Source organism: Oratosquilla oratoria, chromosome 6, assembly GCF_046742065.1.
Source record: "Oratosquilla oratoria isolate Oo_2021 chromosome 6, ASM4674206v1, whole genome shotgun sequence".
Taxonomy (NCBI): Eukaryota; Metazoa; Arthropoda; class Malacostraca; order Stomatopoda; family Squillidae; genus Oratosquilla; species Oratosquilla oratoria.
Window position 1 is genome coordinate 74,028,632 of NC_134782.1, and position 25,857 is coordinate 74,054,488.

At 39.1% G+C, this 25,857-nt stretch overlaps 1 protein-coding gene across 1 annotated transcript in view; it reads left to right on the forward strand.

Moving 5' to 3' along the window:
• Positions 1–17,452, forward strand: part of LOC143026628 (putative protein phosphatase 2C T23F11.1) — a 43,509-nt gene extending 26,057 nt beyond the window's left edge. The window contains exons 4-7 of the mRNA XM_076187347.1: positions 58–165; positions 1,575–1,800; positions 15,332–15,423; positions 15,538–17,452. Of these exons, the coding sequence (XP_076043462.1) occupies positions 58–165; positions 1,575–1,800; positions 15,332–15,423; positions 15,538–15,786 (675 nt within the window). The 3' untranslated portion in view covers positions 15,787–17,452. The remainder of the gene's footprint in view (positions 1–57; positions 166–1,574; positions 1,801–15,331; positions 15,424–15,537) is intronic.
• Positions 17,453–25,857: the final 8,405 nt, after the last annotated feature.

Genomic DNA, 25,857 nt, shown 5'->3' on the forward strand with positions numbered 1-25,857 from the left:
AAACTATTCTGGGAAAAGTTGTACAATCTCATTAATTTGATCCTACAATATTTACAGGGATACCTGGACTTTGATGAAGCTGTACAAAAGGATGATGTGCTCAAAGAAGATATGGCTGGAGCCACTGCAGTCTGCTGTATTGTTCGAAATGGGAAAGTCTTCTGTGTAAGTATACACTTTATTTGAGACTATCTTATTTTGCCATAAACTTCTTGCATATCAGTTTTACTAGAAATATTTGGTCTTCACACTTCCTCTAGTAAACACACAGCAGTGTGGGTTTAGGAGAGGAAGAGAGTGAATAGATCAAGTATTTGCAGTAAAACAGATATATGAGAAGTTTTTGGCAGGGAATAAGGCATATTACTGGATTGACAGAGTGGTATTTTGGGTTAGAAAGAGAGCTGTTAGATAGGATACATCAAAGAATGCTGAGGTGGTTTGGGCATATGAAAAGTATGAGGGAGGGAAGATTAAAAAGGTATTAAAAGTAGAAATGGATGGAGTGAATGAAGACCAAGAATAAGATAGATAGAAGGGGTAAAGATGGTGTTGGATGCAAGAGGAATGTCTATTGAGCAAGGAAGAGAGAATGCAAAAGGTACCGTAACTGTGAATGGAGAGTGTTTGTAAGGGGATAATTAACAAAACCTGAAGGTATGTTTGCTCTTCTAAACTTTTCTAGAGAAGGAATGAATAAGCTCTGGCTAATAAGCCCTGTTGTGAATTTACTGGGTTTCACAGTGTGGTAGGGGCCAAGAATGTCCCCTCATATATGAGGTACAAAGATGAGAAAGGTGATGAATGTGTTTTGGATAGGTGTGAGATGAGTGTATGCTTTGGTTTGGACCTTTCATACATATGTATATATTTACTTATCGGTCAATCAATCCATTCCCCCTGTTTATGTATATGTATTTTATTTGTTTAGAAGTATGGTGGGAGTTATGAGCATAGAGTGAGAAATGTGGAGGTGAGGCAGAGAATGAGGGTGGAAAGAGGTCTGGTAGATATTGTTGATCAAAGATAAGATGGTGTAGGCATATGGAATGAATGAGTAAAGACAATGAATAAATGTTCAAGTAAGGAAGAGGGTGAAAAAAATAATATTGAATGGACAGTGGTTGTAAATGGATGAGATAATGATGCAGCCTGAAGGAATGTTCTTGTTTGCTCCTCTCTCTCTATCTCTCTCTATCTCTCTCTTCTCTCTCTCTCTCTCTCTCTCTCTCTCTCTCTCTCTCTCTCTCTCTCTCTCTTTTCTCTCCTTCTTCTTCTACTTCTTCTTTTACTTCCTCTTTCCATGAGTGTGTCCAAACTCATAAATACCTTCACCTATGCCTGGTTGTCCAGTTCAGAAAAGCTGGTACTTGTTCACCAGATCTCTTTGGCAATTTTGAGTAATCATCTCCATTTTTTCATGTAAGATCTGACAGACAGCAATTGATCTCGCTCCTCTTCTTCCAATTAGCTGGTGACAAGGAGATATATGTTTATGCAAGTATTTCTCTGTATTCATATCTATTGTAATGATAATACAAAACACTTGAATTTAGTAGAATGTTCTTCCCCAGGGCAATGTTGGAGATTCACGTGCCATTGCTAGTGTAGCTGGACGAGTTGAAGAGTTAAGCTTTGACCATAAACCAAGCAATCCCAGGGAGCAGGAACGGATTATTGCAGCTGGTGGTTATGTGGAATACAATCGAGTCAACGGGAATTTGGCCTTGTCTAGAGCATTAGGTGACTTCATTTTTAAAAGGAATGACACAAAAGGACCAGAGGAACAAATTGTTACAGGTTAGACACTGGATCAGTTGAATGAATAGCTGCATGGTTTGGAGTTTATTATGTGTTATGTTGTCTATTAAAATTTATGATTACATATTTATTAATGTATTATTGATTGACTACCATGAATCTAAGAAGCATCTAACAGTTACATTAGATAGTCAGTCTCTCCCACTAAGCAAAAATTCCAAATACCGTATATACTCGTCTATAGGTCGAAATCTTAAGGAATTTTTTTTAGGCCAAAACCTAGGGGTCGACCTATACACAAGTAATAATCTTGTTAGGTTGAAATCCAGACATGACAAGAAAGGCTAGGAAGAACTCTTACCTTTTCTTTAGGTTCAGAAATCAAAATATTTACCTACTAAATACTACCAGTAAACAATGGGTACATAAAATACACGGTACGTACTAAAACAGGACCCATAATTGTTTAAAAAAATAATGAAATGCTGTGATATTCTCAAATTTATTTATTTAATTTTTTATAGTTTAGTTTTGACCATGGGCGCAATATAGCAATAGAAAATTAATCATTAATTATATAAATTAAAATGTATCAACGTAATATGCAATTTTGTAGGCGGAAGTGAAAATTGAAAATACCTTGCCACAAGCATAGGATCGGAACGCCATCTTGTCTGCCTCGGTGCTTCCGACAGTACCTCGCCAGGTACATTTTCTTGAAGGAATGTTATGGAGCGGAGATACATGCATTCCATCAAGCTGCAAGAACTTTGTATAGCCAGCAAGCTAAGTGGTTGAAAAGCCCGCCAACTTCTCATTTCTTCGTCGTCGGCATGTATCATAACAAATATGACGTACTATTCGTCCGACACGACTTCATTACTTACGAAATGTTTTAGCATCTTTCTTGTTTTTTTATTTCCGATCACAAAATTGCATATTACGTTGATACATTATAATCTACAAAATTAATAATCAATTTTTATTGCTATGTTGCGCCCTTGGTCGAAACTAAAAATTTACCCAAATTTAGCTTTCTACATGGTATATGTTATTGTTACCATTACCAAAACAATGCATGGATCTCACCATCACGAAAACAAACTGTTCAGTATTGCCAACTTGTTACTGTTACAGTGACACATGGTATAATCCTAAATATTTTAACTGAAATCCACTTCATCAGCCATAGGAACATCAACATCATCTTTCTCCTCCACATTATCATTAGCCTGATCATCCGCACAGTTGAGATTACAAGACTAACTCTGAGTGTTGGTTAAATTTTTTTCTAACGAAACACGCCTAGCCAGTTTATTCCGAATACCGTACTTGGTAATCTACCGTACTTGGCAATCTGTTCAAGTTTTTCACTCCGCTGAAATGGCAATTTCAGTGAAACTTATTAAATATTAAAATCAGTGAACTTGAAAAAACATAAACCAGAATACATCAGAATTAATGAAGTGAAAAAACCATAATAATCAATTGCTATACCAGGCAAGCCATGCTACTTCAAAGCATTAAGGCAGTGGAATGCTCACAGCACCAAAAACAAAAACAAACCACTCGACCTATACATGAGGTATATGGAAAATTCCAGATTTTTTGGCCAAAAATGGGGGGTCGACCTATACACGAGATCGACCTATAGACGAGTATATACAGTAAGTAGGCCTCACATTAGGTATACATATGAGCTTCACCCCAAACATTAAAGTCTTCACAGTGGAGGTAAATAAGAAACTGAACATATTGAGAATAATGGCAGGCACAGGATTTGGACACAAGAAAAAAAAAATTGTCATTAAATATACATACATATACCAATGGCTCTTTACCCCTTACTAGGGAAGTAGCCAAAGTCAAAAGGCATAATTCCACTCCCACCCATTTCATCCCCACCTATTCCACCCCCATCCACCACCCTTCCTTCCTTCTCATCTTGGCTCCCTGTATTTCACCCATTGCCTTGGATCAGAAGCAATGCAGCAAGACACAGCACATCCACAGCAAAGTTGTTTAATTTAATCAGCAATTCCCCCCTCTCCGTACCCTTATGCAGAAATATTGAAAATGGGGAGAAATTCCTTTGGGCTGCATCAAAGTATCATTCACACATAACCACTCCCTTCTATTCATCACAGTATAATTGTCATTAGATATAAACATAAGTACACATGAGAGAGGGTGGTAGATAGGGCTTTAATGGACTATATAGTGGTAACCAGGAGAAGAGTAGGAAGAGTTTTGGATGTACGTGTTCTAAGGGGAGAGAGTGGGGGAATATCAGATCATTTTTTGGTGGAAGGTAAGTTGAGAGTGGAGGATAGATGGAGAAAGAGGAAAAGGACAAAAGGTAGGGAGGTGCTCCGAGTAAACTGTTTAAATAAGAAAGAAAAGGAGGAGTATAAGAAGCTGAGAGAGGAGTGGGAAGGAATGAAGAATTGAGTAGAACTAGGAGTGGAGGAGGAATAGGGATGTTTCAGGGAGGGAGTCACAAGATTGCAGAGTTGCTGTGTGGAACAAGCAAAGAAGGTTGTAGAAGAGAAGATGCAAGTATTCACTGATTGGTTACAAAATAGGGCAAGAGAATCGTATGAGAGGTACAAAGAAAAGAGAAGTAAAGCATAAGATAAATGAGGCAAAGAGGAGAGCAGATGTGAAATGGGGTAAGAGTATGACAAAAAAAAATTGATGTAATAAAAAGCTGTTTTGGAAGGTAATTAAGAGAGGAAGAGGAGATGAATCAAGTAGAGAAGAAAAAGTAAAAGGTGCAGATGGAGAGATGATAATGGAAGAGATGGCACTAAAAGGAAGATGGGTAGAGTATTTTAGAGAGTTGCTAAATGTAAATGAGGATAGGGAGGGAAAGGTAGTTGCAGTGGAAAGCACTAAGAAAATGACAGTGAAGAATGAGAAAAATGGAGGAGAAATAAGGAAAGATGAGGTGAAAGCAATTATTAGTATGATGAGAGCAGATAAGGCACCTAGGTTAGATGGGTGTCATGATGAATGTCTAAAAAAGGGAGGTATAGTGATGGTGGACTGGCTGGTGAGGTTGTTTAATGTTTGTCTAAAAGAGGGTAGAGTACCAGAGGACTGAAGATGTGCCTGTATAGTTCCACTTTACAAGGGAAAAGGGGATTGTAGTAGTTTCAGAAGGATCAGTTTGTTGAGTGTAGTGGGGAAGTTGTATGAAAGGATTAAGAGAGGAACAGAGGGGTTTAGAACAGGTAGGGGTTGCATGGATCAGATTTTTGTGGTAAGGCAGATATGTGAAAAAGCTTTAGGGAAAGGTAGGTTGAGGGAGTATGTGTGAATGATGTTTTGATGCAGCCCAAAGGGATTTCATCCTGTCTTCTCTTTTTCTACATGAGAGGATGGAGAGGGGGTTGCCAATTAAATGAAGCAGCCTTGCTGTGGATGTGCTGTGTCTTGCTACACTACATATGACCCAGGGCAATGGGCAAGATACAGGGACGATCCGTCATCCAGGAGGAGCCAAGAAAAGAGGGAAGGAGGGTGGTGAGTGGAAGTGGAGTATGTAGGGATGAAATAGGTGGGAGTGGATTTTATGCTTTCGTTTTTCTGCTACCTCCATTGTAAGAGGGAAAAAGCTGTTGGTATATGTATGTAAATATAAACAACTCATAAGAAGTACACCTAGCTATGCATCTGGAGCATGGGATGGAACAATTGTACATACTACAAAGACTTTTTTCACTCTTACAAGGGAGGTAGCCAAGGTCAAAAGGCATAATTCCACTCCCACCCATTTCATCCCCACCCACTCCACTCCCATTCACTCTCTATCTCCCTTTTTTATTGGGTTCTGGATGATGGGTCCTCCCTGCATCTCTCCCACTGCCCTGGTTCATAAGCAATGCAGCAAAATACAGCAAGGCCACTTCACTTGACCTCTTCACTCCGGGGCACATCGCACGTCGGGCAGCATTAGCTGCCTGACGTGCGATGTTGCATCATCATAATCGCATTATAAAAAATCAAATCAGTGCTCAATCGTTCGTTCTCTTTCACCCGTGTATCTTGATAACCATAGAAAATTGATGAAGCCAGTTTAGAGAGAATGGAGATTACGTAGGTACGACTACAATAAATATAATCAAGATGCTGACGTCATCATCATCGAGTACCCACTTGCTCCTCATGCCGCCTACGTAGGCGTCACCGTATGGAAGTGGTTAATTGGCGACCCCACCTGTTCATCCCCTCATGCAGAAAAAGGCAGAACAATTGCAAAAAAAAATATATGTATATACATACATATACCAAGGCTTTTTCCCCCTTACAAGGGAGGTAGCCATAAAGGAAAAGGCATAAAATCATTCCCACCCATTCCATCCCTGAATACACTCCACACCCCTCCACCCTCCCTCTTATCTTAGCACCTCCTGGATGACTGGTCATCCCTGCACCTTGTCCACTGCCCTGGGTCAGAAGCAGTGTTGCAAGGCAGCTTCATTAAATCGGCAGAAGCAGTGTTGCAAGGCAGCTTCATTAAATCGGCGACCCCCCTCTCCGTCCTCCCATGCATAAAAGGAGAAGACGGGGAGAAATCCCTTCGGACTGCATCAAATTTTACTCACACATACTCACAGGGATGGAATGAGTGAGAATGATTTTATGCCTTTCCTTTTTTGGCTACCTCCCTTGTAAGGGGGAAAAAGCCTTGGTATATGTATGTGTGTGTATATATATATATATATATATATAATATACAGCATAAAATATGTAAAATATTGGCAACCTTTGGCAACCCCATTGCATAAAAAGCATTCTGTATATTGAAATAGCATCAACATTTCTATAGATATTTTGTTTTTTTGCTACAGAATTGTATTTATGGAGATATTTGGCAACTCCCACCAGCATACCCCACAAAGACAGTGGACAAGGCACCAGTACTCTTGAAAAGGTCAAAGTAAGGTGATGTCGCTCCTGGCGCTCTCACCATACGCAACAATTTTGATTCCTCGCCCTGTATTGTTGCTGTGATCATGGAAAAATTAACAAGAAACAAGAGAGTGAAGTGGCAGAATATAGAGAGGGCCTGTGAGTGCCTGAAATAAAAACAAGAAGGAAAAAGAAAGAGGGGAAAAGCAGCACAGCTGAACCCAGCACTCCGCAAGCATTTACTAGCCATGCCCACCTTACACCTCCACCCACACCACACCACTCACCTTCACCCCACCTTCCTTTCACTGCCTTCTCTTCCATTATCATCTCTCCATCTGCACCTTTTACCTTTTCTTTATTTGATTCACCTCCTCTTCCTCTTTTAATTTCTTTCCAAAACATCTTTTTATTACTTTCAAAATTTTCTGTCATACTCTTACCCCATTTCACATCTGCTCTCCTCTTTGCTTCCTATATCTTATGCTTAACTTCCCTTCTCTTTACTTTGTACCTTTCATACGATTCCCTTGTCCTAATTTGTAGCCAATCTATGAATGCCTGTTTCTTCTCTCCTACACCCTTCTTTGTTTCCTCATCCCACCACTCACTACCCTTCCTTCTAATTCCTCCCGCCCTCCTTGTTCCACACACCATCTTTGCAACCCTTATGACTCCCTTCTTGAACCATCCCCATTCCTCCTCCACTCCTAGTTCTACTTTATCCTTCACTCCCACTCCTCTCTCAGCTTCTTATACTCCTTTTCTTTCTCATTTAAGCAGTTCACTCTTAAGTACCTCCCTACCTTCTGCCCTTTTCCTCTTTCTCCACCTATTCTCCACTTTCAATTTACCTTCCACCAGAAAATTATCTGATATTCCCCCTGCTCTCTCTCCTTAAAACATGTACATCCTTAACTCCTCCCACCATACTCCTGGTCACCACTATATAGTCCATTAATGCTCTATCTGCCACCCTTTCATCCACCACCCTCTCCCATGTGTACTTATGCTTGACTTTCTTCCTAAACACTGTATTTGCTATCATCAACTCTCAAGACACATCTCCACCATCAACTCTCCACTACAATTTTTACCTGGAACTCCATACTTCTCAATCACTCCGTCTATTGGTTCGTTTCCTACCCTAGCATTAAGGTCTCCCAATTCAACTACATTGACATTTCTCTCTAATCCCTTTACACACTCATTTAAATTTACCCATAAAGCCTCCCTTTCATCTACGCTCTTCTCACTACTACAAAAACCCACATCTCCCCAGCTTCACCTTCATCCATATCAACCTTGATGAAACCTCCTTCCACTCCACTACACGCGTACTTATCTCTTCACTTACTAGTATAGCCACCCCTTCTCTCCCTCATCCCTTCTTCACTCCTGAGTACCTCCCAGCTACACTCCCAAACTCACACTCGCCCTTCCCTTTCATTTTAGTTTCACTCAAAGCCAACACATCCATCTTCTCGCAAACATACTGCCTATCTCTTCCCTTTTACTCTCATCTGTACCACATCCATGCACATTAAAAGACCCAAACCTTAAGGTACTGGTTGGAAAACTCCCAGACCCTCTTATGCCTTTACTTTTCTTAGGAATGTCCCCTTTGGGGCTACAGGTAGTAGGACTCCTAATCCCATCCCCCATCCCGTTTTGTATTGCCTCTTATGACTCAAGTGGAAAGACTTGGTGGTAGTATTCTCTTCCCCCACCACAGGGTAGGCAAAAAAAGGAAATGAATATTCAGAGAAATGGTACAGGACAGTAACAAGGGGTTGAGGGACAGCATTACAGAGGAACAGTCATAGTATAAAAGTGTCATCATTTCTCTATGAACAGAGTTTTCCTCTATCACAGACAAAATGATGTGTGGCTCTGGTCCATAGGGGCAGCCCATATAGACCTTAAAGTATCAACTGCATGCTACTCTGCCACAATAACATGCAGCCAATACAAATAATACAAAAGCAGATGGAGGAAAATACAAAAGTAGTTATGAAAGTAATCAAAGAAAAGGAAAATTGGGTGAGAAATGCAGTTGACAGAGGTATTGTGGTCCATGGTATCCAGGAAAAACATGATATGTATAGATACCAGAGAGAAAAGAAGAAGGAAATAGCTAAGGAAATTCTGAAAGAAATACAGGATGAAGGACAAAATTTCAATAAAGAAATCAACGAAATCCACAGGATAGGCAAATATTCAAAAGAAAAACAACATAGACCTCTGAAAATAAAACTAAGAACTCAAATGATAGCTGAGGAGGTATTATCAAAAGTGGTTAAATTGGCAAATAGTGAGAAATTCAAACACATATGGATACAAAAAGAAATGAGTGATGAGGAAAAAGAGAAAGACAAAGCTACCAGAATTAAAGCCAATGATAGAAATGAGAAAAGAACAGAGACGGGAAGAAAACGAGTTTTTTTTGGAGAGTGCTGGACTTGAAACTGAAAAAATGGAAAATTAAACCAAAAAAGAAAAGAAAATATGAAACAAAAAATGGCATACACAAATATCAATGTCGACCTCTGGAATCAATTAACTAAATGACTATCTAGAAATAGGAAAACCTAACATCATGGGAATAGTAGAGACAAAATTTAAAGGACCTCTACCAACAAGCATAGTGGGACATGGCCTATACAACCACTGGGTGAGAAATAGAACAGACAAGCAGAGAGGAGGAGTCATGATATTGACCAAAAAGGGTCTAAATGTGACAAAGATTATTGAAAGCCAAGGCAATGTAGAATTAATTATGATCAAAACTGTAAACAAAAAGATGAAAAGCAGAATAATTTGTTGCACTGTATGTACCACCAAAAACACATGTGTGGTCGGATAGCAAACATTCTAAATTACTGGAAGACACAATGAATGTGCTAAATTGAGATACTGAAAGAGGGTGGAAACATAGTAATTATGGGCAATTTTAATTCAAAATACAGGTAAACGTCGACTTACGATGGCCGCGACTTACGATTGTTCGACTTTACGATGACGACGACGACGACGACGACATGATAATTTAACCCCTTCCATACGGTGCCGCACACGTAGGCGTCATGAGGAGCAAGTGGATTCGCGACGCTGCCATATCGGCATCTTGATTATATTTATTGTAGTCGCCCCTGTGTTTTTACATTCTCTCAAATGTGCCTTGAATCCCATTCTCTGTGGTTTTCAAAATTCGCGGGTGAAAGAGAGAACGATCGATATAAGCGGTGACTATATTTTATGATGCGAGTATTATTACGTCACGTCGTATGGCTGGCATTGGCTGCTGCCCGCGAGATTTAAGTTCCGTACTGAAAATACATATTATAGTGTTTGAATATGGTAAAAAGGATAAAAATAATTAAATAAACTACTGTACATGTTTAATAGGCTATATTCAGTATCTCTGGTGGTTAATATACAGGTAGGCTAGGTACAGTGACCACGGAACAGTGATACACAAATTGGGGATCGACTTACGATGAAATCGTCTTACGATGGCTCTATCGAAACCTAATGCCATCGTAAGTCGACGTTTACCTGTATATAATCTGGGAAGAAATGATAGTGAAAGGGGGAGATGAACTTTGGAGTAACATTCTACTGGATATGACCATCAAATACACCCTAACACAATGGGTTAAGGAAAATACTAGATATAGAAACAATGAGGAACCGTTGAAACTAGAGAACAAAATGGAGTATAAAACACCAATTGGAAAGAGTGACCATATACTAATAGAGTTTGAATTAAAAGAACAGAACAATGTAGGTAGGAATGATAAACATAGAGAAGGAAGATTAATGTACAACAAAACAGATTTTGTAAAACTAAGAAAAAAATTCCAAAACACAAACTGGGATAAATTCTCTAAAGAGGAAACAAAGATGGAAGACAAATGGAACATATTCAAAGAAAAGTACAAGGAAGGAATTAACAAATATGTACCAAAAAAGAAACAAAAAGAGATTTATATAAAGTGTTGGTATAATAAAAGGTGTAGTGAGGCTAGAGACAGGAGAGACAAAGCCTGGAAAAAATGGAAAAAGATAAAAAAAAAAAAAAAATCCAAATGGCAAACATATATAAAACTTAGGAACGAATATGTGAATATACACAGGAAAGAAAAAAGAAATTATGAAAAAGATAATATAGACAAATGCAAGGATCAACCTAAACTATTTTACAGATATATAAATGAAAAACTAAAGGATAAACATGAAATAGTGAAATTGCATGAAGGAGATAAAGAATATATAGATGACACAGATGGCAGAAGTTATGATCGGACATTTCAAGTCTGTTTTTACAAATGAGAGCTCACAATTTTGGTAAGATGGAAATCAAGAAAGATCACCCATAATGAAAGAAAGGTAACACAAAAAGAAATAAGAGACCAAATAAAAAACCTAGATGTCAGGAAATCGCATGGACCAGATGGAATTGCAAATTGGATACTGAAAGAGTGTGGAGACGAACTGACAGATAAATTACACAAGATAATAGACTTCTCACTCAAAGAAGGAAAGGTACCGCAAGATTGGAAAGATGCAAACATGGTACTAATATATAAAGGAGGAAATAAGGAAGATCCTACAAACTTCAGACCATTATTCCTTACAAGCTCAGTAGCAAATATATGCGAAAAAGTCATCAGAAACAAATGGACCAAACATGTGGAAGAAAATAAAATAGTAAACCCTAAACAATTTGGCTTTAGAAGTGGAAGATCGTGCACCACAAACCTAATCGGCTTTTACTCGAGATTGAGATAGTACAAGAAAGAGTTGGCTGGGCAGACTGTGCCTTCTTGGATTTGCAGAAGGCATTTGACAAAGTACCACAAAAAATTAATAAGAAAAATTGAAATAATAGGAGGAATACAAGGTAAGCTGCTGGAATGGATGAAGGATTTCTTAACTGGGAGAAAAATGAGAGTGGTACTTAGAGACAAAAATTCGAACTGGGAAGATGTGAAAAGTGGCATCCCGCAAGGCTCTGTATTGGCTCCTTTAATGTTTGCCATATATATAAATTATATGGATGAGGGAGTAAATTATTACATGAACTGCTTAGCTGATGATGCCAAATTACTAAAGAAAGTAAAAACAGAAGATTGCAGATCGCTGCAAGAAGACCTAAACAAAATATGGGAATGGAGTCAGAGATTTGAGATGAATTTCATCATTAAAAGATGTAGCATAATGGAATTTGGAAAAAGCAATAATAGAGTATCAAGCCAATATAAAATTGGAAACAAAGAAGTCAAAAAGGTTGATTCAGAAAGGGACCTGGGAGTAATCATCTCAAGTGACTTGACACCTGATAAACATGTCAATAAATTATTTCCTTGAAAGTGGCAGTTGCCGACAAGATTGACGAGTTAAACACCATATGAGGACGGAGCCTTTATTTGTATGACGTTTCGCTTATTACAGCTTTTTCAAGTACAAGTTGAGATACAAATGCTTGAGATTAAATAAGGGGAAAGGAGGGAACAGGGAGAGAAAAGGGGGGGGGAAGGAGGAGGAGGAGAAGGGGGTGGGGATTGAACACTGGGAAAGGATGAGAATGCTGGCCCAGACAAGCAGAACAATAAAAGACATCATGAAGACAAAAATACACAACAACCAGACACCGGGCACCAAAGCCGGTGTTTATCGTATTCCGTGTTCAGGATGTGATAAAGTTTACATCGGTGAAACGTCACGCGACCTGAATACACGAATACGTGAACACCGTTACGACGTCAGGCATGATGTCACCACCAATGCATGTGTGACACATAGAAACAAGGAAAACCATCTTATGGACTGGAAGAATGCAGAGCTGCTGATACGAGAACCAGACAAAATCCGCAGGAAGTGTTTAGAAGCAGCAATCATTCAAGGAACGAACACTATTGAACAAAACAGGGGCATGTTTAACATCTCGCCTCACATTATTCCCCTAATACCCATGGCCAGCAAAATTTTAAATATCTAAACCACCCTTTGTGGACATTTCGCCCTTGGACGTTTGGGCCAGCATTCTCATCCTTTCCCAGTGTTCAATCCCCCCCCCCCTTCTCCTCCTCCTTCCCCCCCCTTTTCTCTCCCCATTCCCTCCTTTCCCCTTATTTAATCTGAAGCATTTTTATCTCAACTTGTACTTGAAAAAGCTGTAATAAGCGAAACGTCGTACAAATAAAGGCTCCGTCCTCATATGGTGTTTAACTCGTCAATAAATTATTTGTAGAGACTTATAACTTATTAAGATCAATGAAAGTGGCCTTCAACTACATAGATGAGGAGATGGTAAAACAAATTTTTTTTACACTGATAAGACCTAAACTAGAATATGCTGCAACACTGTGGGCACCTAGCACAAAGAAGAACATAAGAAAATTAGAAAGAATCCAAAGAGCAGTGACAAAAATGGCACCTACACTGTCAAATTTGACATATGAACAAAGATTGGAGAAATTACATCTGTCAACACTGGAACAGAGAAGAGAAAGGTGATTTGTTGACCATTTACAGAATTATGAAAGGGTTGGAAATTCTCGATAGAGACTACTTATTAAAGTGGGACAAAAGAGAAAAAAAAAGAGGACACAAAAAGAAACTAATGAAAGACAGTTACAGAAGAGACCTGAAAAAAAATAGCTTCCCACATAGTGATTAATCTCTGGAACAAACTGAATGGAGAAACAGTGAATGCCAGAACTATACATGATTTTAAGAATAAACTAGATGCGGAGAGATACAAAAACGGGTCACTACGAGCATACCTCTCATCCTGTAAAATACAACAAGGTAAATACATCCCTGACAATGTCCCACCTTTACCTCACACTACTCATGCTCTCCATTTCTAATTCTAACACAGGTTCTTCTACTCTCATAAAAACTTTGTACTGTACTCTTCATTTAGTTGCACTTTTCGTACTGCTTTGCAGTGGAGGTTAGACAATGATTATTCTTTGCAGATTTTATCCTGACTTACACCAAACAATTCACAAACAATATACTTACACCAAATAGAGGTTTTATGAGAGTAGTAGATTCTATGTTAGAATTGGAAATAGAAAAATTGAGTGGTTTGAGGTAAAGGTGGGGCTGTGTCAGGGATATGCCATGTTGCCATGGTGTTCATTGTGTCCATGGATAGGGTGGTGCAGGATAATGGGTAACTGGAGATGGTTAAAGAAAATGGAGAAAAGTGAATGGTGAGCCAGTTATTGTTTACTGATGACACCGCATTTGTGGCAGGATCATAGGGGGATTAAAGGAATTAGAGTTTAGGAAAGTAGACAATTGGAGAAAGTTGAAGGTAAATATAGGTAAAAGTAAGGTGATGAGATGTACAAGTGGGGGAGGATGGCAGCAAGTTTGAAGTAAGTCGTAAAGGAGATAGGCTGGAGGAAGTAGATAACTTTAAGTATTTTGGGTTGGATGTGGTAGGAAAGGGAGGAATGGAAGTGGAGGTAAATTGTACACTGAGAGAAGCAAGTAAATACCTTAGGGAATTAAAAAGTGTAATGAGAAATAGGCATTTGCAAATGAATGCAGAGATTATATGAAGGGGTGATTGTGCCAATGGCACTGTATGGGGCAGAGACTTAGAATTTAAGAGAGGCAGAGAGGAAAAGTTTCAATGTGTTTGAGATCAAATGTCTGAGAAGTATGGTAGGGGTGAGCAAGATTGGATAGAGTGAGAAATGAAGTAAGAAGGAAAGCTGGGGTGGCAGATAGAGCTGATGAAAAAGTATTTGGATGGTTTGTATACATGGAAAGAATGAGTGAAGAAAAATTAGTGAACAAAATGTGGAAGGCAGAGGTGGAGGAAGTAAACTTGAGGGGACAACTGACGAAAAAATGGATGGATGGGGTGAAAGGGGCTTTAGCAAGAGGGGAATGTCTATTGAGCAGAGAAGGGAGAAGGCAAGAGATAGGAGTGAGTGGAGAATGGCTGTTAATAGATGGTACAATGATGCAAGGAAGGGAGGGGCCAGGGGATGGGGGATGGGTTAAGGAGTGGTTATGTGTGAATGATATTTTGATGCATCCCAGAGGGATTTCTCCCTGTCTTCTCTCTCTCTGCATGAGGGGATCACCAATTAAGTGAAGCAGCCTTGCTGTGGATATGCTGTCTTGCTGCATTGCTTCTGACTCAGGGCAGTGGGCAGGATACAGGGATGACCTATCATCCATAAGGAGCTAAGATGAGAGGGAGGAAAGGAATGGTGGATGGGAGTAGAATGGGTAGGAGTGAGTATATGCCTTTTGACTTGGCTAACTCCCTTGTTAGGGGGAAAAAGCCCATGGTATATAGATAGATAGATAGACACTAAACAATTGATACACTTGAAACTCAAAAAGGATAACTACAGAAAAGACCTGAAAAAAAAACAGCTTCCCACACTGAGTGATAGATATGTGGAACAAATTGGATGAAGAAATAGTGTGTTCAAACACAATACAACAATTTGAGAATAAACTTGATCTTGCAAGATACAAAAACAGGTCACCACAAGCATAGCTCCCCTTCCCGTATAATACAACTAGGTAAATACACTTATGTAGGCATTTCTTTGTACACTTATACATATAATTTGTTTAAAACTTAAATCACAAATTCTTTAATTTTCAGCTTGGCCAGATATTGAAACACGAGAAATTTCAGATGAATGGGAATTTATTGTCCTAGCCTGTGATGGAATCTGGGATGTCATGAGAAACGAAGTAAGTCACTGGGTTTTCAATTGATTTTGTGGAGTAGCTGTTAGGTGTACTGATGTGAATAATTAATATAATGCCGCAAGATTGGTAGCTATCTTACTTTTCTACACTTAACAGGAAGTTGTGAATTTCATCCGTCTACGTCTAGCACAGGGGATGGAAGCTGAGGATGTATGTGAGGACCTAATGATCCGATGCCTGTCTCCAGATTGTCAGTCAGGTGGTTTAGGCTGTGACAACATGACAGTAGTTTTGATCTGCCTACTTCATGGTAATGGAATGCCTGCTCTACGGACAAAGTGTGCCCGCTCAGTACAAACATCCTCATCAGATATAGAAGATAATAGTGATCTTGATTTTGAGTAGAAATAGGAGTGAGTGTGTTAAATGGTGTGCAGGAAAGCAGATCAAGGTGGACCCCAGGATGACAAGAAATACAAATGTATGAGAGTTGGGTACAAGCCATTTACCTTGCTTATGACCTGTTTTGAAAAGTTGGTGGCTGACAGTTGAAGTCATAGTATCAAGTTGATTTTAGGCTAGGCAAGTGCTTTGAATGTTGCACTGAAAGGAAGCCATATTGTTATTACATTGATTCATGTATAGAGATGCTTCAGAGTTCTGCTTTGAGAGAAATTTTATGTATGATCAGGGTGAGAGTATGTGTTAGAATATTTTATCTTAGATTTAGAATGGAAAGCAAGTGAGCACTGCTTAGGGTAAACACAACGGCCTTACCTTGGGATCATGTGAGCGCAGCTTTTGGCACTTTGAACACCTGCAGCCTTTCCAGTGACACTTGAACAAAGCATTCATATTTTTAAATAGTCTAGTCATTCTCTCATATTTCAGCTCCATTGTGTTATGCATGGGTAGACCAAGCATGTGCAAATCATATGTGCACAACATGTCACTGGGCAAGCATATGCTGAGATCATGATTTTACTGGTCACATATTTGGATTCATTCATTCAAACATCAAACATTTTCAGGTTTCGTATATGGGGGTCATTCATGTGTGTAACAGGCATTTGTAGGATACACCTACGTTGGTCACACAAAGGCAAGCTCTTCACATGTGCACCAGACATTTGCTGGTTTAATGTGTGTAGGCCACAAGCATGATGGCCTCCTATTTTTCCATAAGTTGCATCTCACAATGTGGGGTTCCACACTCCCACTGTAGTGTGTATCCTGTGGTTCCACACACTACTTATAGCTTATACCTGATTGTTCCATACAATATGCTAATTATATGTTATGGTTATATTCTTCATTTGCAACCAGTTAAATATGGTACTGCACTTAAGCTGTGGCCTATACTAAATGGTTCATTTCAACAGCAGTTGCCTCTTCCACTTCATTCCACACACCAGCAGATGTATGTAGCATGTTTCTCACTGGAGCATTCAGAATGTGGTTCCACTTTCCAGCTACAGCTTGTATCATGCAGCCTTTAACTTCAGCAAGTCTCTCTGTGTGGTGATACAGATTAGCTGGAGCCTGCATTGCTAGCCCACCCTAACTGCAGACCCATGGTACTTTACATTTTCCATACATCATTCACTGTCCATCTGCACATTGTAACTATTAATATTGCTTCTGTATGTGTAACTGACTTGATTTGAATCAGAAGAGACTTAAAAAAAATAATCCTCCTGTCATAGATTGTCATAAATTTACATATATGAGATAAATTTGTCAACAATATTCAACCAGAATAATTATTTAAGTGTATATCTGTGACTACCCCTCTCTCTCTTCCCTCTCTGTTGATCTCTCTCTCTATCTCTCTCCTCTCTCTCCCTCTCTCCTCTCTCTCCCTTTCTCCTCTCTCTCCCTCTCTCCTCTCTCTCCCTCTCTCCTCTCTCTCCCTTTCTCCTCTCTCTCCCTCTCTCCCTCTCTCCTCTCTCTCCCTCTCTCCTCTCTCTCCTCTCTCTCCCTCTCTCCTCTCTCTCCCTTTCTCCTCTCTCTCCCTCTCTCCCTCTCTCCTCTCTCTCCCTCTCTCCTCTCTCTCCCTCTCTCCTCTCTCCTCTCTCTCTCTCCTCTCTATATCTCTCTCTCTCCTCTCTATATCTCTCTCCTCTATATCTCTCTCCTCTCTATCTCTCTCCTCTCTATCTCTCTCTCCTTTCTATCTCTCTCTCCTCTCTATCTCTCTCTCCTCTCTATCTCTCTCTCCTCTCTATCTCTCTCTCCTCTCTATCTCTCTCTCCTCTCTATCTCTCTCTCCTCTCTATCTCTCTCTCCTCTCTCTCTCTCTCTCTCTCTCTCTCTCTCTCTCTCTCTCTCTCAATATCTTAGCATGTCTGTCTCCGTATGACTGTCCATGTACATCACAAGACTTGAGTCCCCAGTTGAATGGTGGAATTCAGATTGTGCCACAGCTCCAAGAGAAAGCAGTGTTTTACCACCTCTAGAGACACACAACCCTAGAGAAATCACTTTTTAGAAAAACAAGAGCACAGTGCCTGCTGAGTGATGTGCCAAGCATGTTGATCTTCTTGGTAAACTTACATATCAACAATTACCTCCAAAACTCCAGTTTCCAAAATATGGAAAAGAATCCTGAAAATCTCTTAACAAGTCACCTTCATACTCCCTCTCAGCTTTTCAGGTGGCTAAGACACTGGCAGAAACACAATCATCAACCAATAGCAATACAAACCATGGACCTAAATTCATATCCATGGACTAATGTTGAATCCTAACCTCTGCCAGACATTTTATTTCATTCTTCCTAAGAACTATAAGAACTACAATTGACTGTTCATAAAAATAGAGAATTGCACTTGCTTTTCCAGCTGCATAGCAAGAGACCCAGGCCTGGACAATATACATCAGTATATGATATGACATTTATGCCCAACTACAACACACTTCACACTAAACCTTTTTAAACTGAATGAGAGTGGAAGGCACCTTCCCAACAACCTGGAGAGAAGCTATGATCCTCCTTTCCCCAGATCAGGGAAATACATGATATCCCTAAACAATTATTGTTCTATTGCCCATTTACATTACCTTTGCAAAATCTCAGAAAGAAGTTTCATTCTGACTTTCCTGGTAGCAGGAGTGTCATTGCCTCAAATCATCCTTCAAAACAGGCTTCTGTACAAGTTGCAGCACCACAGATATCTTGGTGCAAACAAACTACAGTTCATGCTGCATGCACTAACAACCAACATGTCCATATCATATTTTTTGATATGGAGAAAGCATAGGACAGTCTGGAAATTGTGAGTCTAATGTAAGCTCTTCCTCATAGGTTTCCATACACCCAACAAGAAGGATTCTCCAAGGAAACATCCTTGCATCCTTTCTCTTAACCTTCACAGATGACAGTATATGCAGATATATTCTTTGCAAAATATCTGCCAGCTTATACATCGAAAATCTAACCTCATTCTGTGTCAGAACCCAACATTCCTGCACTAACCTTATCCAAAGAGTTACTTCCCACAGATAGATCAAAGACAACAGATTCCATTTTTCCATCCCAAGATCAGTTACCATGCACTTCTGTAGAGGACACTAAGCAAGGACACTTCAACACAACTAAGCAACTTACTTCTCTTAGTTATTGAACAGACTTGATTTCCAGGACTTCCACAACTCTCAACTTATTTTGGATCCCCCACTTACGATATCTGAAAACTTCCTGCCTTCAGTTCTTTTTATATCCCATGATTATTGCCCCCACGTAAGGTGGGATATGGAATCAACCAGTTCCTCATCCAAAACAAAATTGATTATGGATACCAAGCCCAATCTTCTGCTTCACCCACAGCATTTTGAATACAAGACCCCATACACTGTTTTGGCCAACAGCTCAGCACAGATGCATTCCACAAAACCCAAGTGAAAAGTTATTTACAGAAATTAGATACCCTGTATACATTCATTCATCCATTGTGTTTTTATAGCACTGAAGTATCTTTCTGCATAAAGAATTTCCTCGCTATCCCAATATATTGCACATTCTAGTTCATCAACCCTTCAACAAACATACTGTGCTTGTCATTGTTGCATAAGATTTATCCTTCCATTCATCTGTCATTAGAATATATGGGTTAATAGCAGTATCTCCTTCAGACAGAATCCAAATCTCTCCTCCCTTGACATTAGTCTTTACTACTGAAATCTGCTATTATCACCATCATTCATTATTCACAATTCCTCCACCCCCATATCTCTGACATGCAAAGTGCCCTGGAAGCACTTTACATCCTCCATTTTCACCACCCATTGATCCACAGAATCCATTCATGGATCATCAAGTCTCCTTCCATTTCAAATCTTTATCCGTATGCTGGGTATTATCACATGTTGGCATCTGTGACAGTAAATGGGCTCATAAGAGAGCTTTGGATTATTTAATGTATTGCCTCAGTTGTCTCTTGCAGGAAATTCATGGCTCCCAGGCAACTGCCACCAAATTGATAAGGTGGGACAGTGTAAAATGATGATGAATTTAATTTTCATACATATATCTATATATATTTGTGTATAGATGATGTGATGCATGAGGGGGAGTGGATGGGGGATGTATGAAAAATAAATTTATGCAGCCGAAAGGGATTTCCCTCCATCTTCTTTTCTGCATGAGGGTATGAAGAGGGGGGCGAGGTCACAGATTTAACCCATTAAACTCCGATGACAAGATGTCTTGTCATCGGAGTTTAATGGGTTAATGAAGTGGCCTTCCTGTGGATGTGCTGTGTCTTGAGGCACTGCTTCTGACCTAGGGCAGTGGACAAGATGCAGGGATGACCCATCATCCAGGAGGTGCCAAGATAAGAGGGAGGAAGGTAGAGGGGAGTGGAGTATGTAGGGGATAGAATAGGTGGGAGTGATTTCTATTCCCCCCACCCCCACTTTTTTTCTCTCCAAATCTCTTCTGTAATTATCTTTTTTGAGTTTCTTTTTGTGTCCTCTTGTTTTTCCATTGTCCCACTTCAATAAATCATTCTTATCTAAGATTTCCATTCCTTTCATAATTGTATAGATAGTAGGTCTCCTCTTTCCCTTCTTTGTTCCAGAGTTGGTAATTCTAATTTGGACAGTCTTTGTTCATATGTCATTTTGAAAAGAGTTGGTGCCAGTTTTGTTGTTGCTCTTTGTATTCTTTCTGATTTTTTTTATATTCTTTTTGGTACTGGGTGTCCATAGTGTTGCTGTGTACTCAAGTTTTGGTCTTATAAGTGTAGTTAATTTTTTTTTATCATTTCCTCATCCAAATATACAAATGCCACTTTTATTGACCTCAATAAATTGTAGGTTTCTCCGACTATTTTATTCATATGTTTGTCTGGTGTCATGTTTTTGCTGATCATCACTCCAAGGTCTTTTTCCGAGTTTACTTTTTTGACCTCTTATAATCTCTCGATATTCTGTTTTTACTTTTTCCAAATTCCATTATACTACATTTCTTGATATTGAATTTCACTTCCCACTTTTGAGTTCATTTCCAGATATTGTCCAAGTCTTGTTGTAATGAGTTGCAATCCTCCTCTGTTCTTACTTTCTTAAGAATTTTTTGCGTCTGCAAAGAAATTCATATAACGCTACTTCATGTATGTCATTTATGTATATGGCAAACATGATCGGGGCCAGTACTAATCCCTGCAGGACACCACTTATCATTTCTTCCCAATTTGTGTGTGTGTGTGTGTGTGTGTGTATATATGTATATATGTATATATATACAGTATATATTTATATATATATATATATATATATATATATATATATACAGGTAGTCGTCGACTTACGACCGGATTAGGTTCTGATTGACCAGTCGTAAGTCAATTCAGTCGCAAGTTGGTCTTTATTTTAAATGTATGGGTAAAAATGTTAGGATTATTCATCATACCCCAGAGATGAACCCCTTGCCAAAATTTGAGGCATTCATATTCCAGCTGCTGGTATACGTGAAGTATAACTACATGGCTGATTTCATTTTTAGGATCTAAACTAACTCATCTCCAGCCTCAACTTCCATTGGGGCATGTTAGGCAGTTGTCCTTTACTCAATATGCTGCAGTTCATGGTGGCTCACTTTCAGCCAATCGATGCGCACGCAAGCTCGGCCTGGATGAGTTAGGCTGTGTACCTGAAAGTAGCGACCATGAGTTATGGGTCAGAGCAACAGCGACAGCTGCCAACCAGTGTGCTGGATGCAAGCTGGCTTGGCTGTCTTGAGTCGTCGTGCTGGTATGAAAGGCTGGACGGAACCCATCAAAAGCACTGATCGCCTTGGAACCCAGCACCTGGAGAATCACTACAGTCAAGCCGCAGTACTGTGGGCCACGCATTGCAAAAGAAAGTGAAACCTTACTCTTCCCTGTAGATAAACCACATGGTCCTCAAGTGTTTACCCTCTGGACAGCCCCTACCCAGCATCCACCTATCCTGATAAAGACTGATTCGGTACACCACATGAGTGTGGGGTGGGAAACGTTTGTTTTTGTGAGTGTTACTACGCCACGCCAATAGAACTCGTTCATTTTTTTAAGTGCATGATGATAACTGGTCATAGGTCAACAACTCTATACATGTTGAGCAACCATGGTGACATTACACAACCCTAGTGCAACCCCACCTTCATTTCAAATATCCTCAAACTTCCTTTACTATCCTAACACAAGATCTATTACTTAAGTTAAATCTTCTGACCACCCTCAACACCCTCCCCCTATTCTATACATCTACATATATAAACTGAAGGTGATACAGAGGAAAACTTTGCTGATTTCTTGTATGAGAAAGTGATCTTTTGAAGAAAGACTGAACAAAATTAATCTGACCACACTTGAATTGAGGTGTGATTTGATCATGATGTACATAGGAATGAGGAGTTTCATAAAAAAACATCTTACAAAGGGATGACAGAAAGATATGGTTACAAAATAAAGAAGACAACATGTAACTGAGACAAAATTTTCAGTGTAAGTATATGGAGCCTTGGAATGGCTTATGATAAAACTATGTTGAACAAAACTAGATATGCTATTTTTTTCTACCATCTGGCAAGCGAGAATGATGCTTGCAACCAGACGGTCATAAAGTCGATCAATCATAAGTCACATAGGTCGTAAGTCGACAACTACCTCTATATATATCAGATCATTTTTATGGCTCCCACTTATAGGACTCGAACCTACTGCTTTAAATTGGTACCAACACAATAGAACTAGCCATAGTTGCAGATGCAGTTGCATTGCAGACACCAAACACTTCATCTTACATTGCCCTACTCAAGCCTTATCTAGATAATAACAAAGTTTCTCTTTTTTGAGTGACTTGTGGGCAAACCCAGTGCCTGTTGCAGGTTACCTTGGAGTCATGGATCTCTTGCAAGAAAAACCTTGGTGAACAGATTGACTGATTGTCAGAACACAGATTTAACCTTGAAGTAGGTAGAAATAACTTTACATCCATGTTGTCAATGAATGAATGAATTAAGCCTGCAGCCAAGACTAGCAAATGTAATACATTTGGAAGCTTTAAAATTCTCTCAGATAAACATCTAAGCAGTATACATATGCATCATTCATGTAATTGCCCAGTTCATGAACTGGTCAACTCACTTTTTCCATTTCATGAAATATGAAGACAATTGTCTCAATCATGAAATGGGTATATACCAACAAGTTCATTAAATTTACCCAGCCTAACCTAACCAAATCTTTGAATAAATTAAATTTACCCAATCTAATTAAACCTAACCTAACCTTAAATGCCTTTCAAATGATTTACCTAACCTAACCCAATAAATAAAACCAATATTTGTTGTACTCAGTTTTTTTTATTTGACTTTTTGGGTAACTTTGGTTAATTCGTATGTTTAGGATGGGTAAATTTCATTAACTGGTTGACAGAATATACCCATTTCATGATCTATCAATCTCTCTCACTTCTCTCCTTCTCTCTCCCTCTCTCTCTCTCTCTCTCTCTCTCTCTCTCTCTATATATATATATATATATATATATATATATATATATATATATATATTAATGAACTAAAAAATTCTGGCCTGTTGTCATGTATGATCATTGTTACATATTGTAAAAGGACAGTCATGTACTATCCATGGCCATCTCATGACTAGAGACAACCATCCCATCTGCCCTTGTGGTATTTCCTGTACTATAGCACACATCTTACAAGGATGCCCTACCTACATAATCCTTTTCAACAAATTACTCGCCCACCTCCCCCTTCAAGCAACACACAGCACCTAATCTTTAGAGAATCAGCACCGATACTTTTTTCTTTTCTCCAAACTATTATTACCCCACATTGTATGCACTATTTGATAGACACATCAACATTCCCATAGCTTAGGAACACAATGCCCCCATATACATCCATTTTTTAAAAGTTGAACCAATAACATGAACCTAAAGTATATTTCAAGGATGACACACTATCATCTATAAGGAGAGAAGTACTGTAAACTGTCAGCAACAATGGTATTCAGTCTCTCTATCTGTCTCAGTCAGTTTTTGCTATGTGAAGTATATATGTAGACACTTAAAAAAAGTGAGATTTATGTAATTGGGGGATCATTAGTTGTAATTATCTGAACAAATCAAGTAGTATTGTATTTCTGTTGTATATTTCTACAATGCTGTGCCTTGCAGATGCATTTCATTAACTAATGTCCACAGTCTTCTCAGCTGGTTTATGTTGTATTTTATGGGTTTGGATGTATGTATATTTTTTTTCAATGACTGGTATGTGTGCAGATGCTAAGTAATTGATGTTCTGAACAGTTCTTTTGTATGAGTTGACATAGGATTAATGATGGGTACCTGCAAGTGATGGTCCTCCAAGATGGACGCTATTGAGAATCGGTCTTCACAACCCATCAAGCTCTTTACTTCCACGGGCCAGATGGGCTTACACTTGATATCTTGACCAGACCCAGGTTCTCTCTTTACCAGCTTCAGTTGTATCACCTTCAACTGCTCACATCCAGCTGACATCCAGCAACTGCTCCTCTCCTGCTGATGCTATAAGTCAGTAACATAAATACTGTTCCACTTTAACACAGAAAATAGTCCAAAGTTTCTTGCCAGAGGACCTTTGCCACCCATTGTGGGGCTGCAGGCTACCTCCCTTGTAAGGGGGAAAAAGCCTTGGTATATGTATGTATGTATGAAACAAAAGTTATCATTGCTATGAGTTGGCTTTCCTGGTGTTTTAAATGAACTGGTATGTATAGATTTTTTTATGCTTCGTAGAACTAATGATGTGCAGGTATATTGTATAAAATGGCAGTAGGCACAAGCAATTGTAGGCAGTAAATTGAAATATGTAATATAGTGATTACTGTGTAGTCAATACCTCATGCTGGGGTGTTGACTGCCTAGAAGCAGTCAATATATTAAAGACACCCCCTATGAACCAGAGCCACACAGCATTCATCTATGTCAAAGACAAATATCCATACATATAGGAATGTTGACTTTTTAATTTTTACTATTCCTTTTTTCTGCTGCCTCCTTGAATCTATCCTTTATTACTCAAGTACCCATCTTTTAATTTTTTTATGTTCCTGTGGTGGGGGCTAAGAATGCCACTGCTGTGCTCTCATTAAATGGGACAGATTGAGGGGATTGGGAATTTTCCAATCTCCCAAGTTTCTTCTGCAAAGAATCAAGGTTCTAAGGGGGTCTCAGAGAAAGACTTCAACCCAAACCCTAGTAATCTTAGTTTGAATGTGTATGAATGTGAAAAAAGTGAAAGCAGAAAGGAGATTGATATTACATTTTTGAGAAGAAAGGATTTATTCGAATTGAATGAAACTAAACTGAAATGGAAAGACGAGATTAAATTTGGGAGTTTGGTAAGCAGGGTGTTGGGGTGGAGAGAGTGAGCAAGGGAAGGAGTGACTTTTGGTCTCAAGGTTTATGCAATTAAAATTGAGAATACATTGGGAGGTGTATGACCCTGGTATTGAAAAAAGTAAGGAGGAAAGAATTTTGCAACAAGTTAAATAAGTGTGTAGAATTTCAGAGGGACTGAATGTAATGTGTTCAAGGTTCTAAATGCTAAGTAAAAGATGAAATGAGATAGAGTAATAGGGAGGTATGGTTTACGAGGAAGGAACGAAAAGGAGAGGAAATGTTTGACACTTATATTGAAAGTAGTAATGATAGTGAACAAAAGAGTTTAACCCCTTCGATACGATGATGCCTACGTAGGCGTCATGAGGAGCAAGTGGGTACGCGAGGATGCCGATGTCGGCGTCTTGATTATATATATTGTAGTTGTACCTGCGTGACCCCCATACTCTGTAAACTGGCTTCATCATATTTTCTATGGTTATCAAAATTCACGGGTGAAAGGGAACGAGCAATACAGCGGTAACTTTATTTTTCATAACGCGAGTATTATGACGCAACATTGCACGTCTGGCAGCTAAT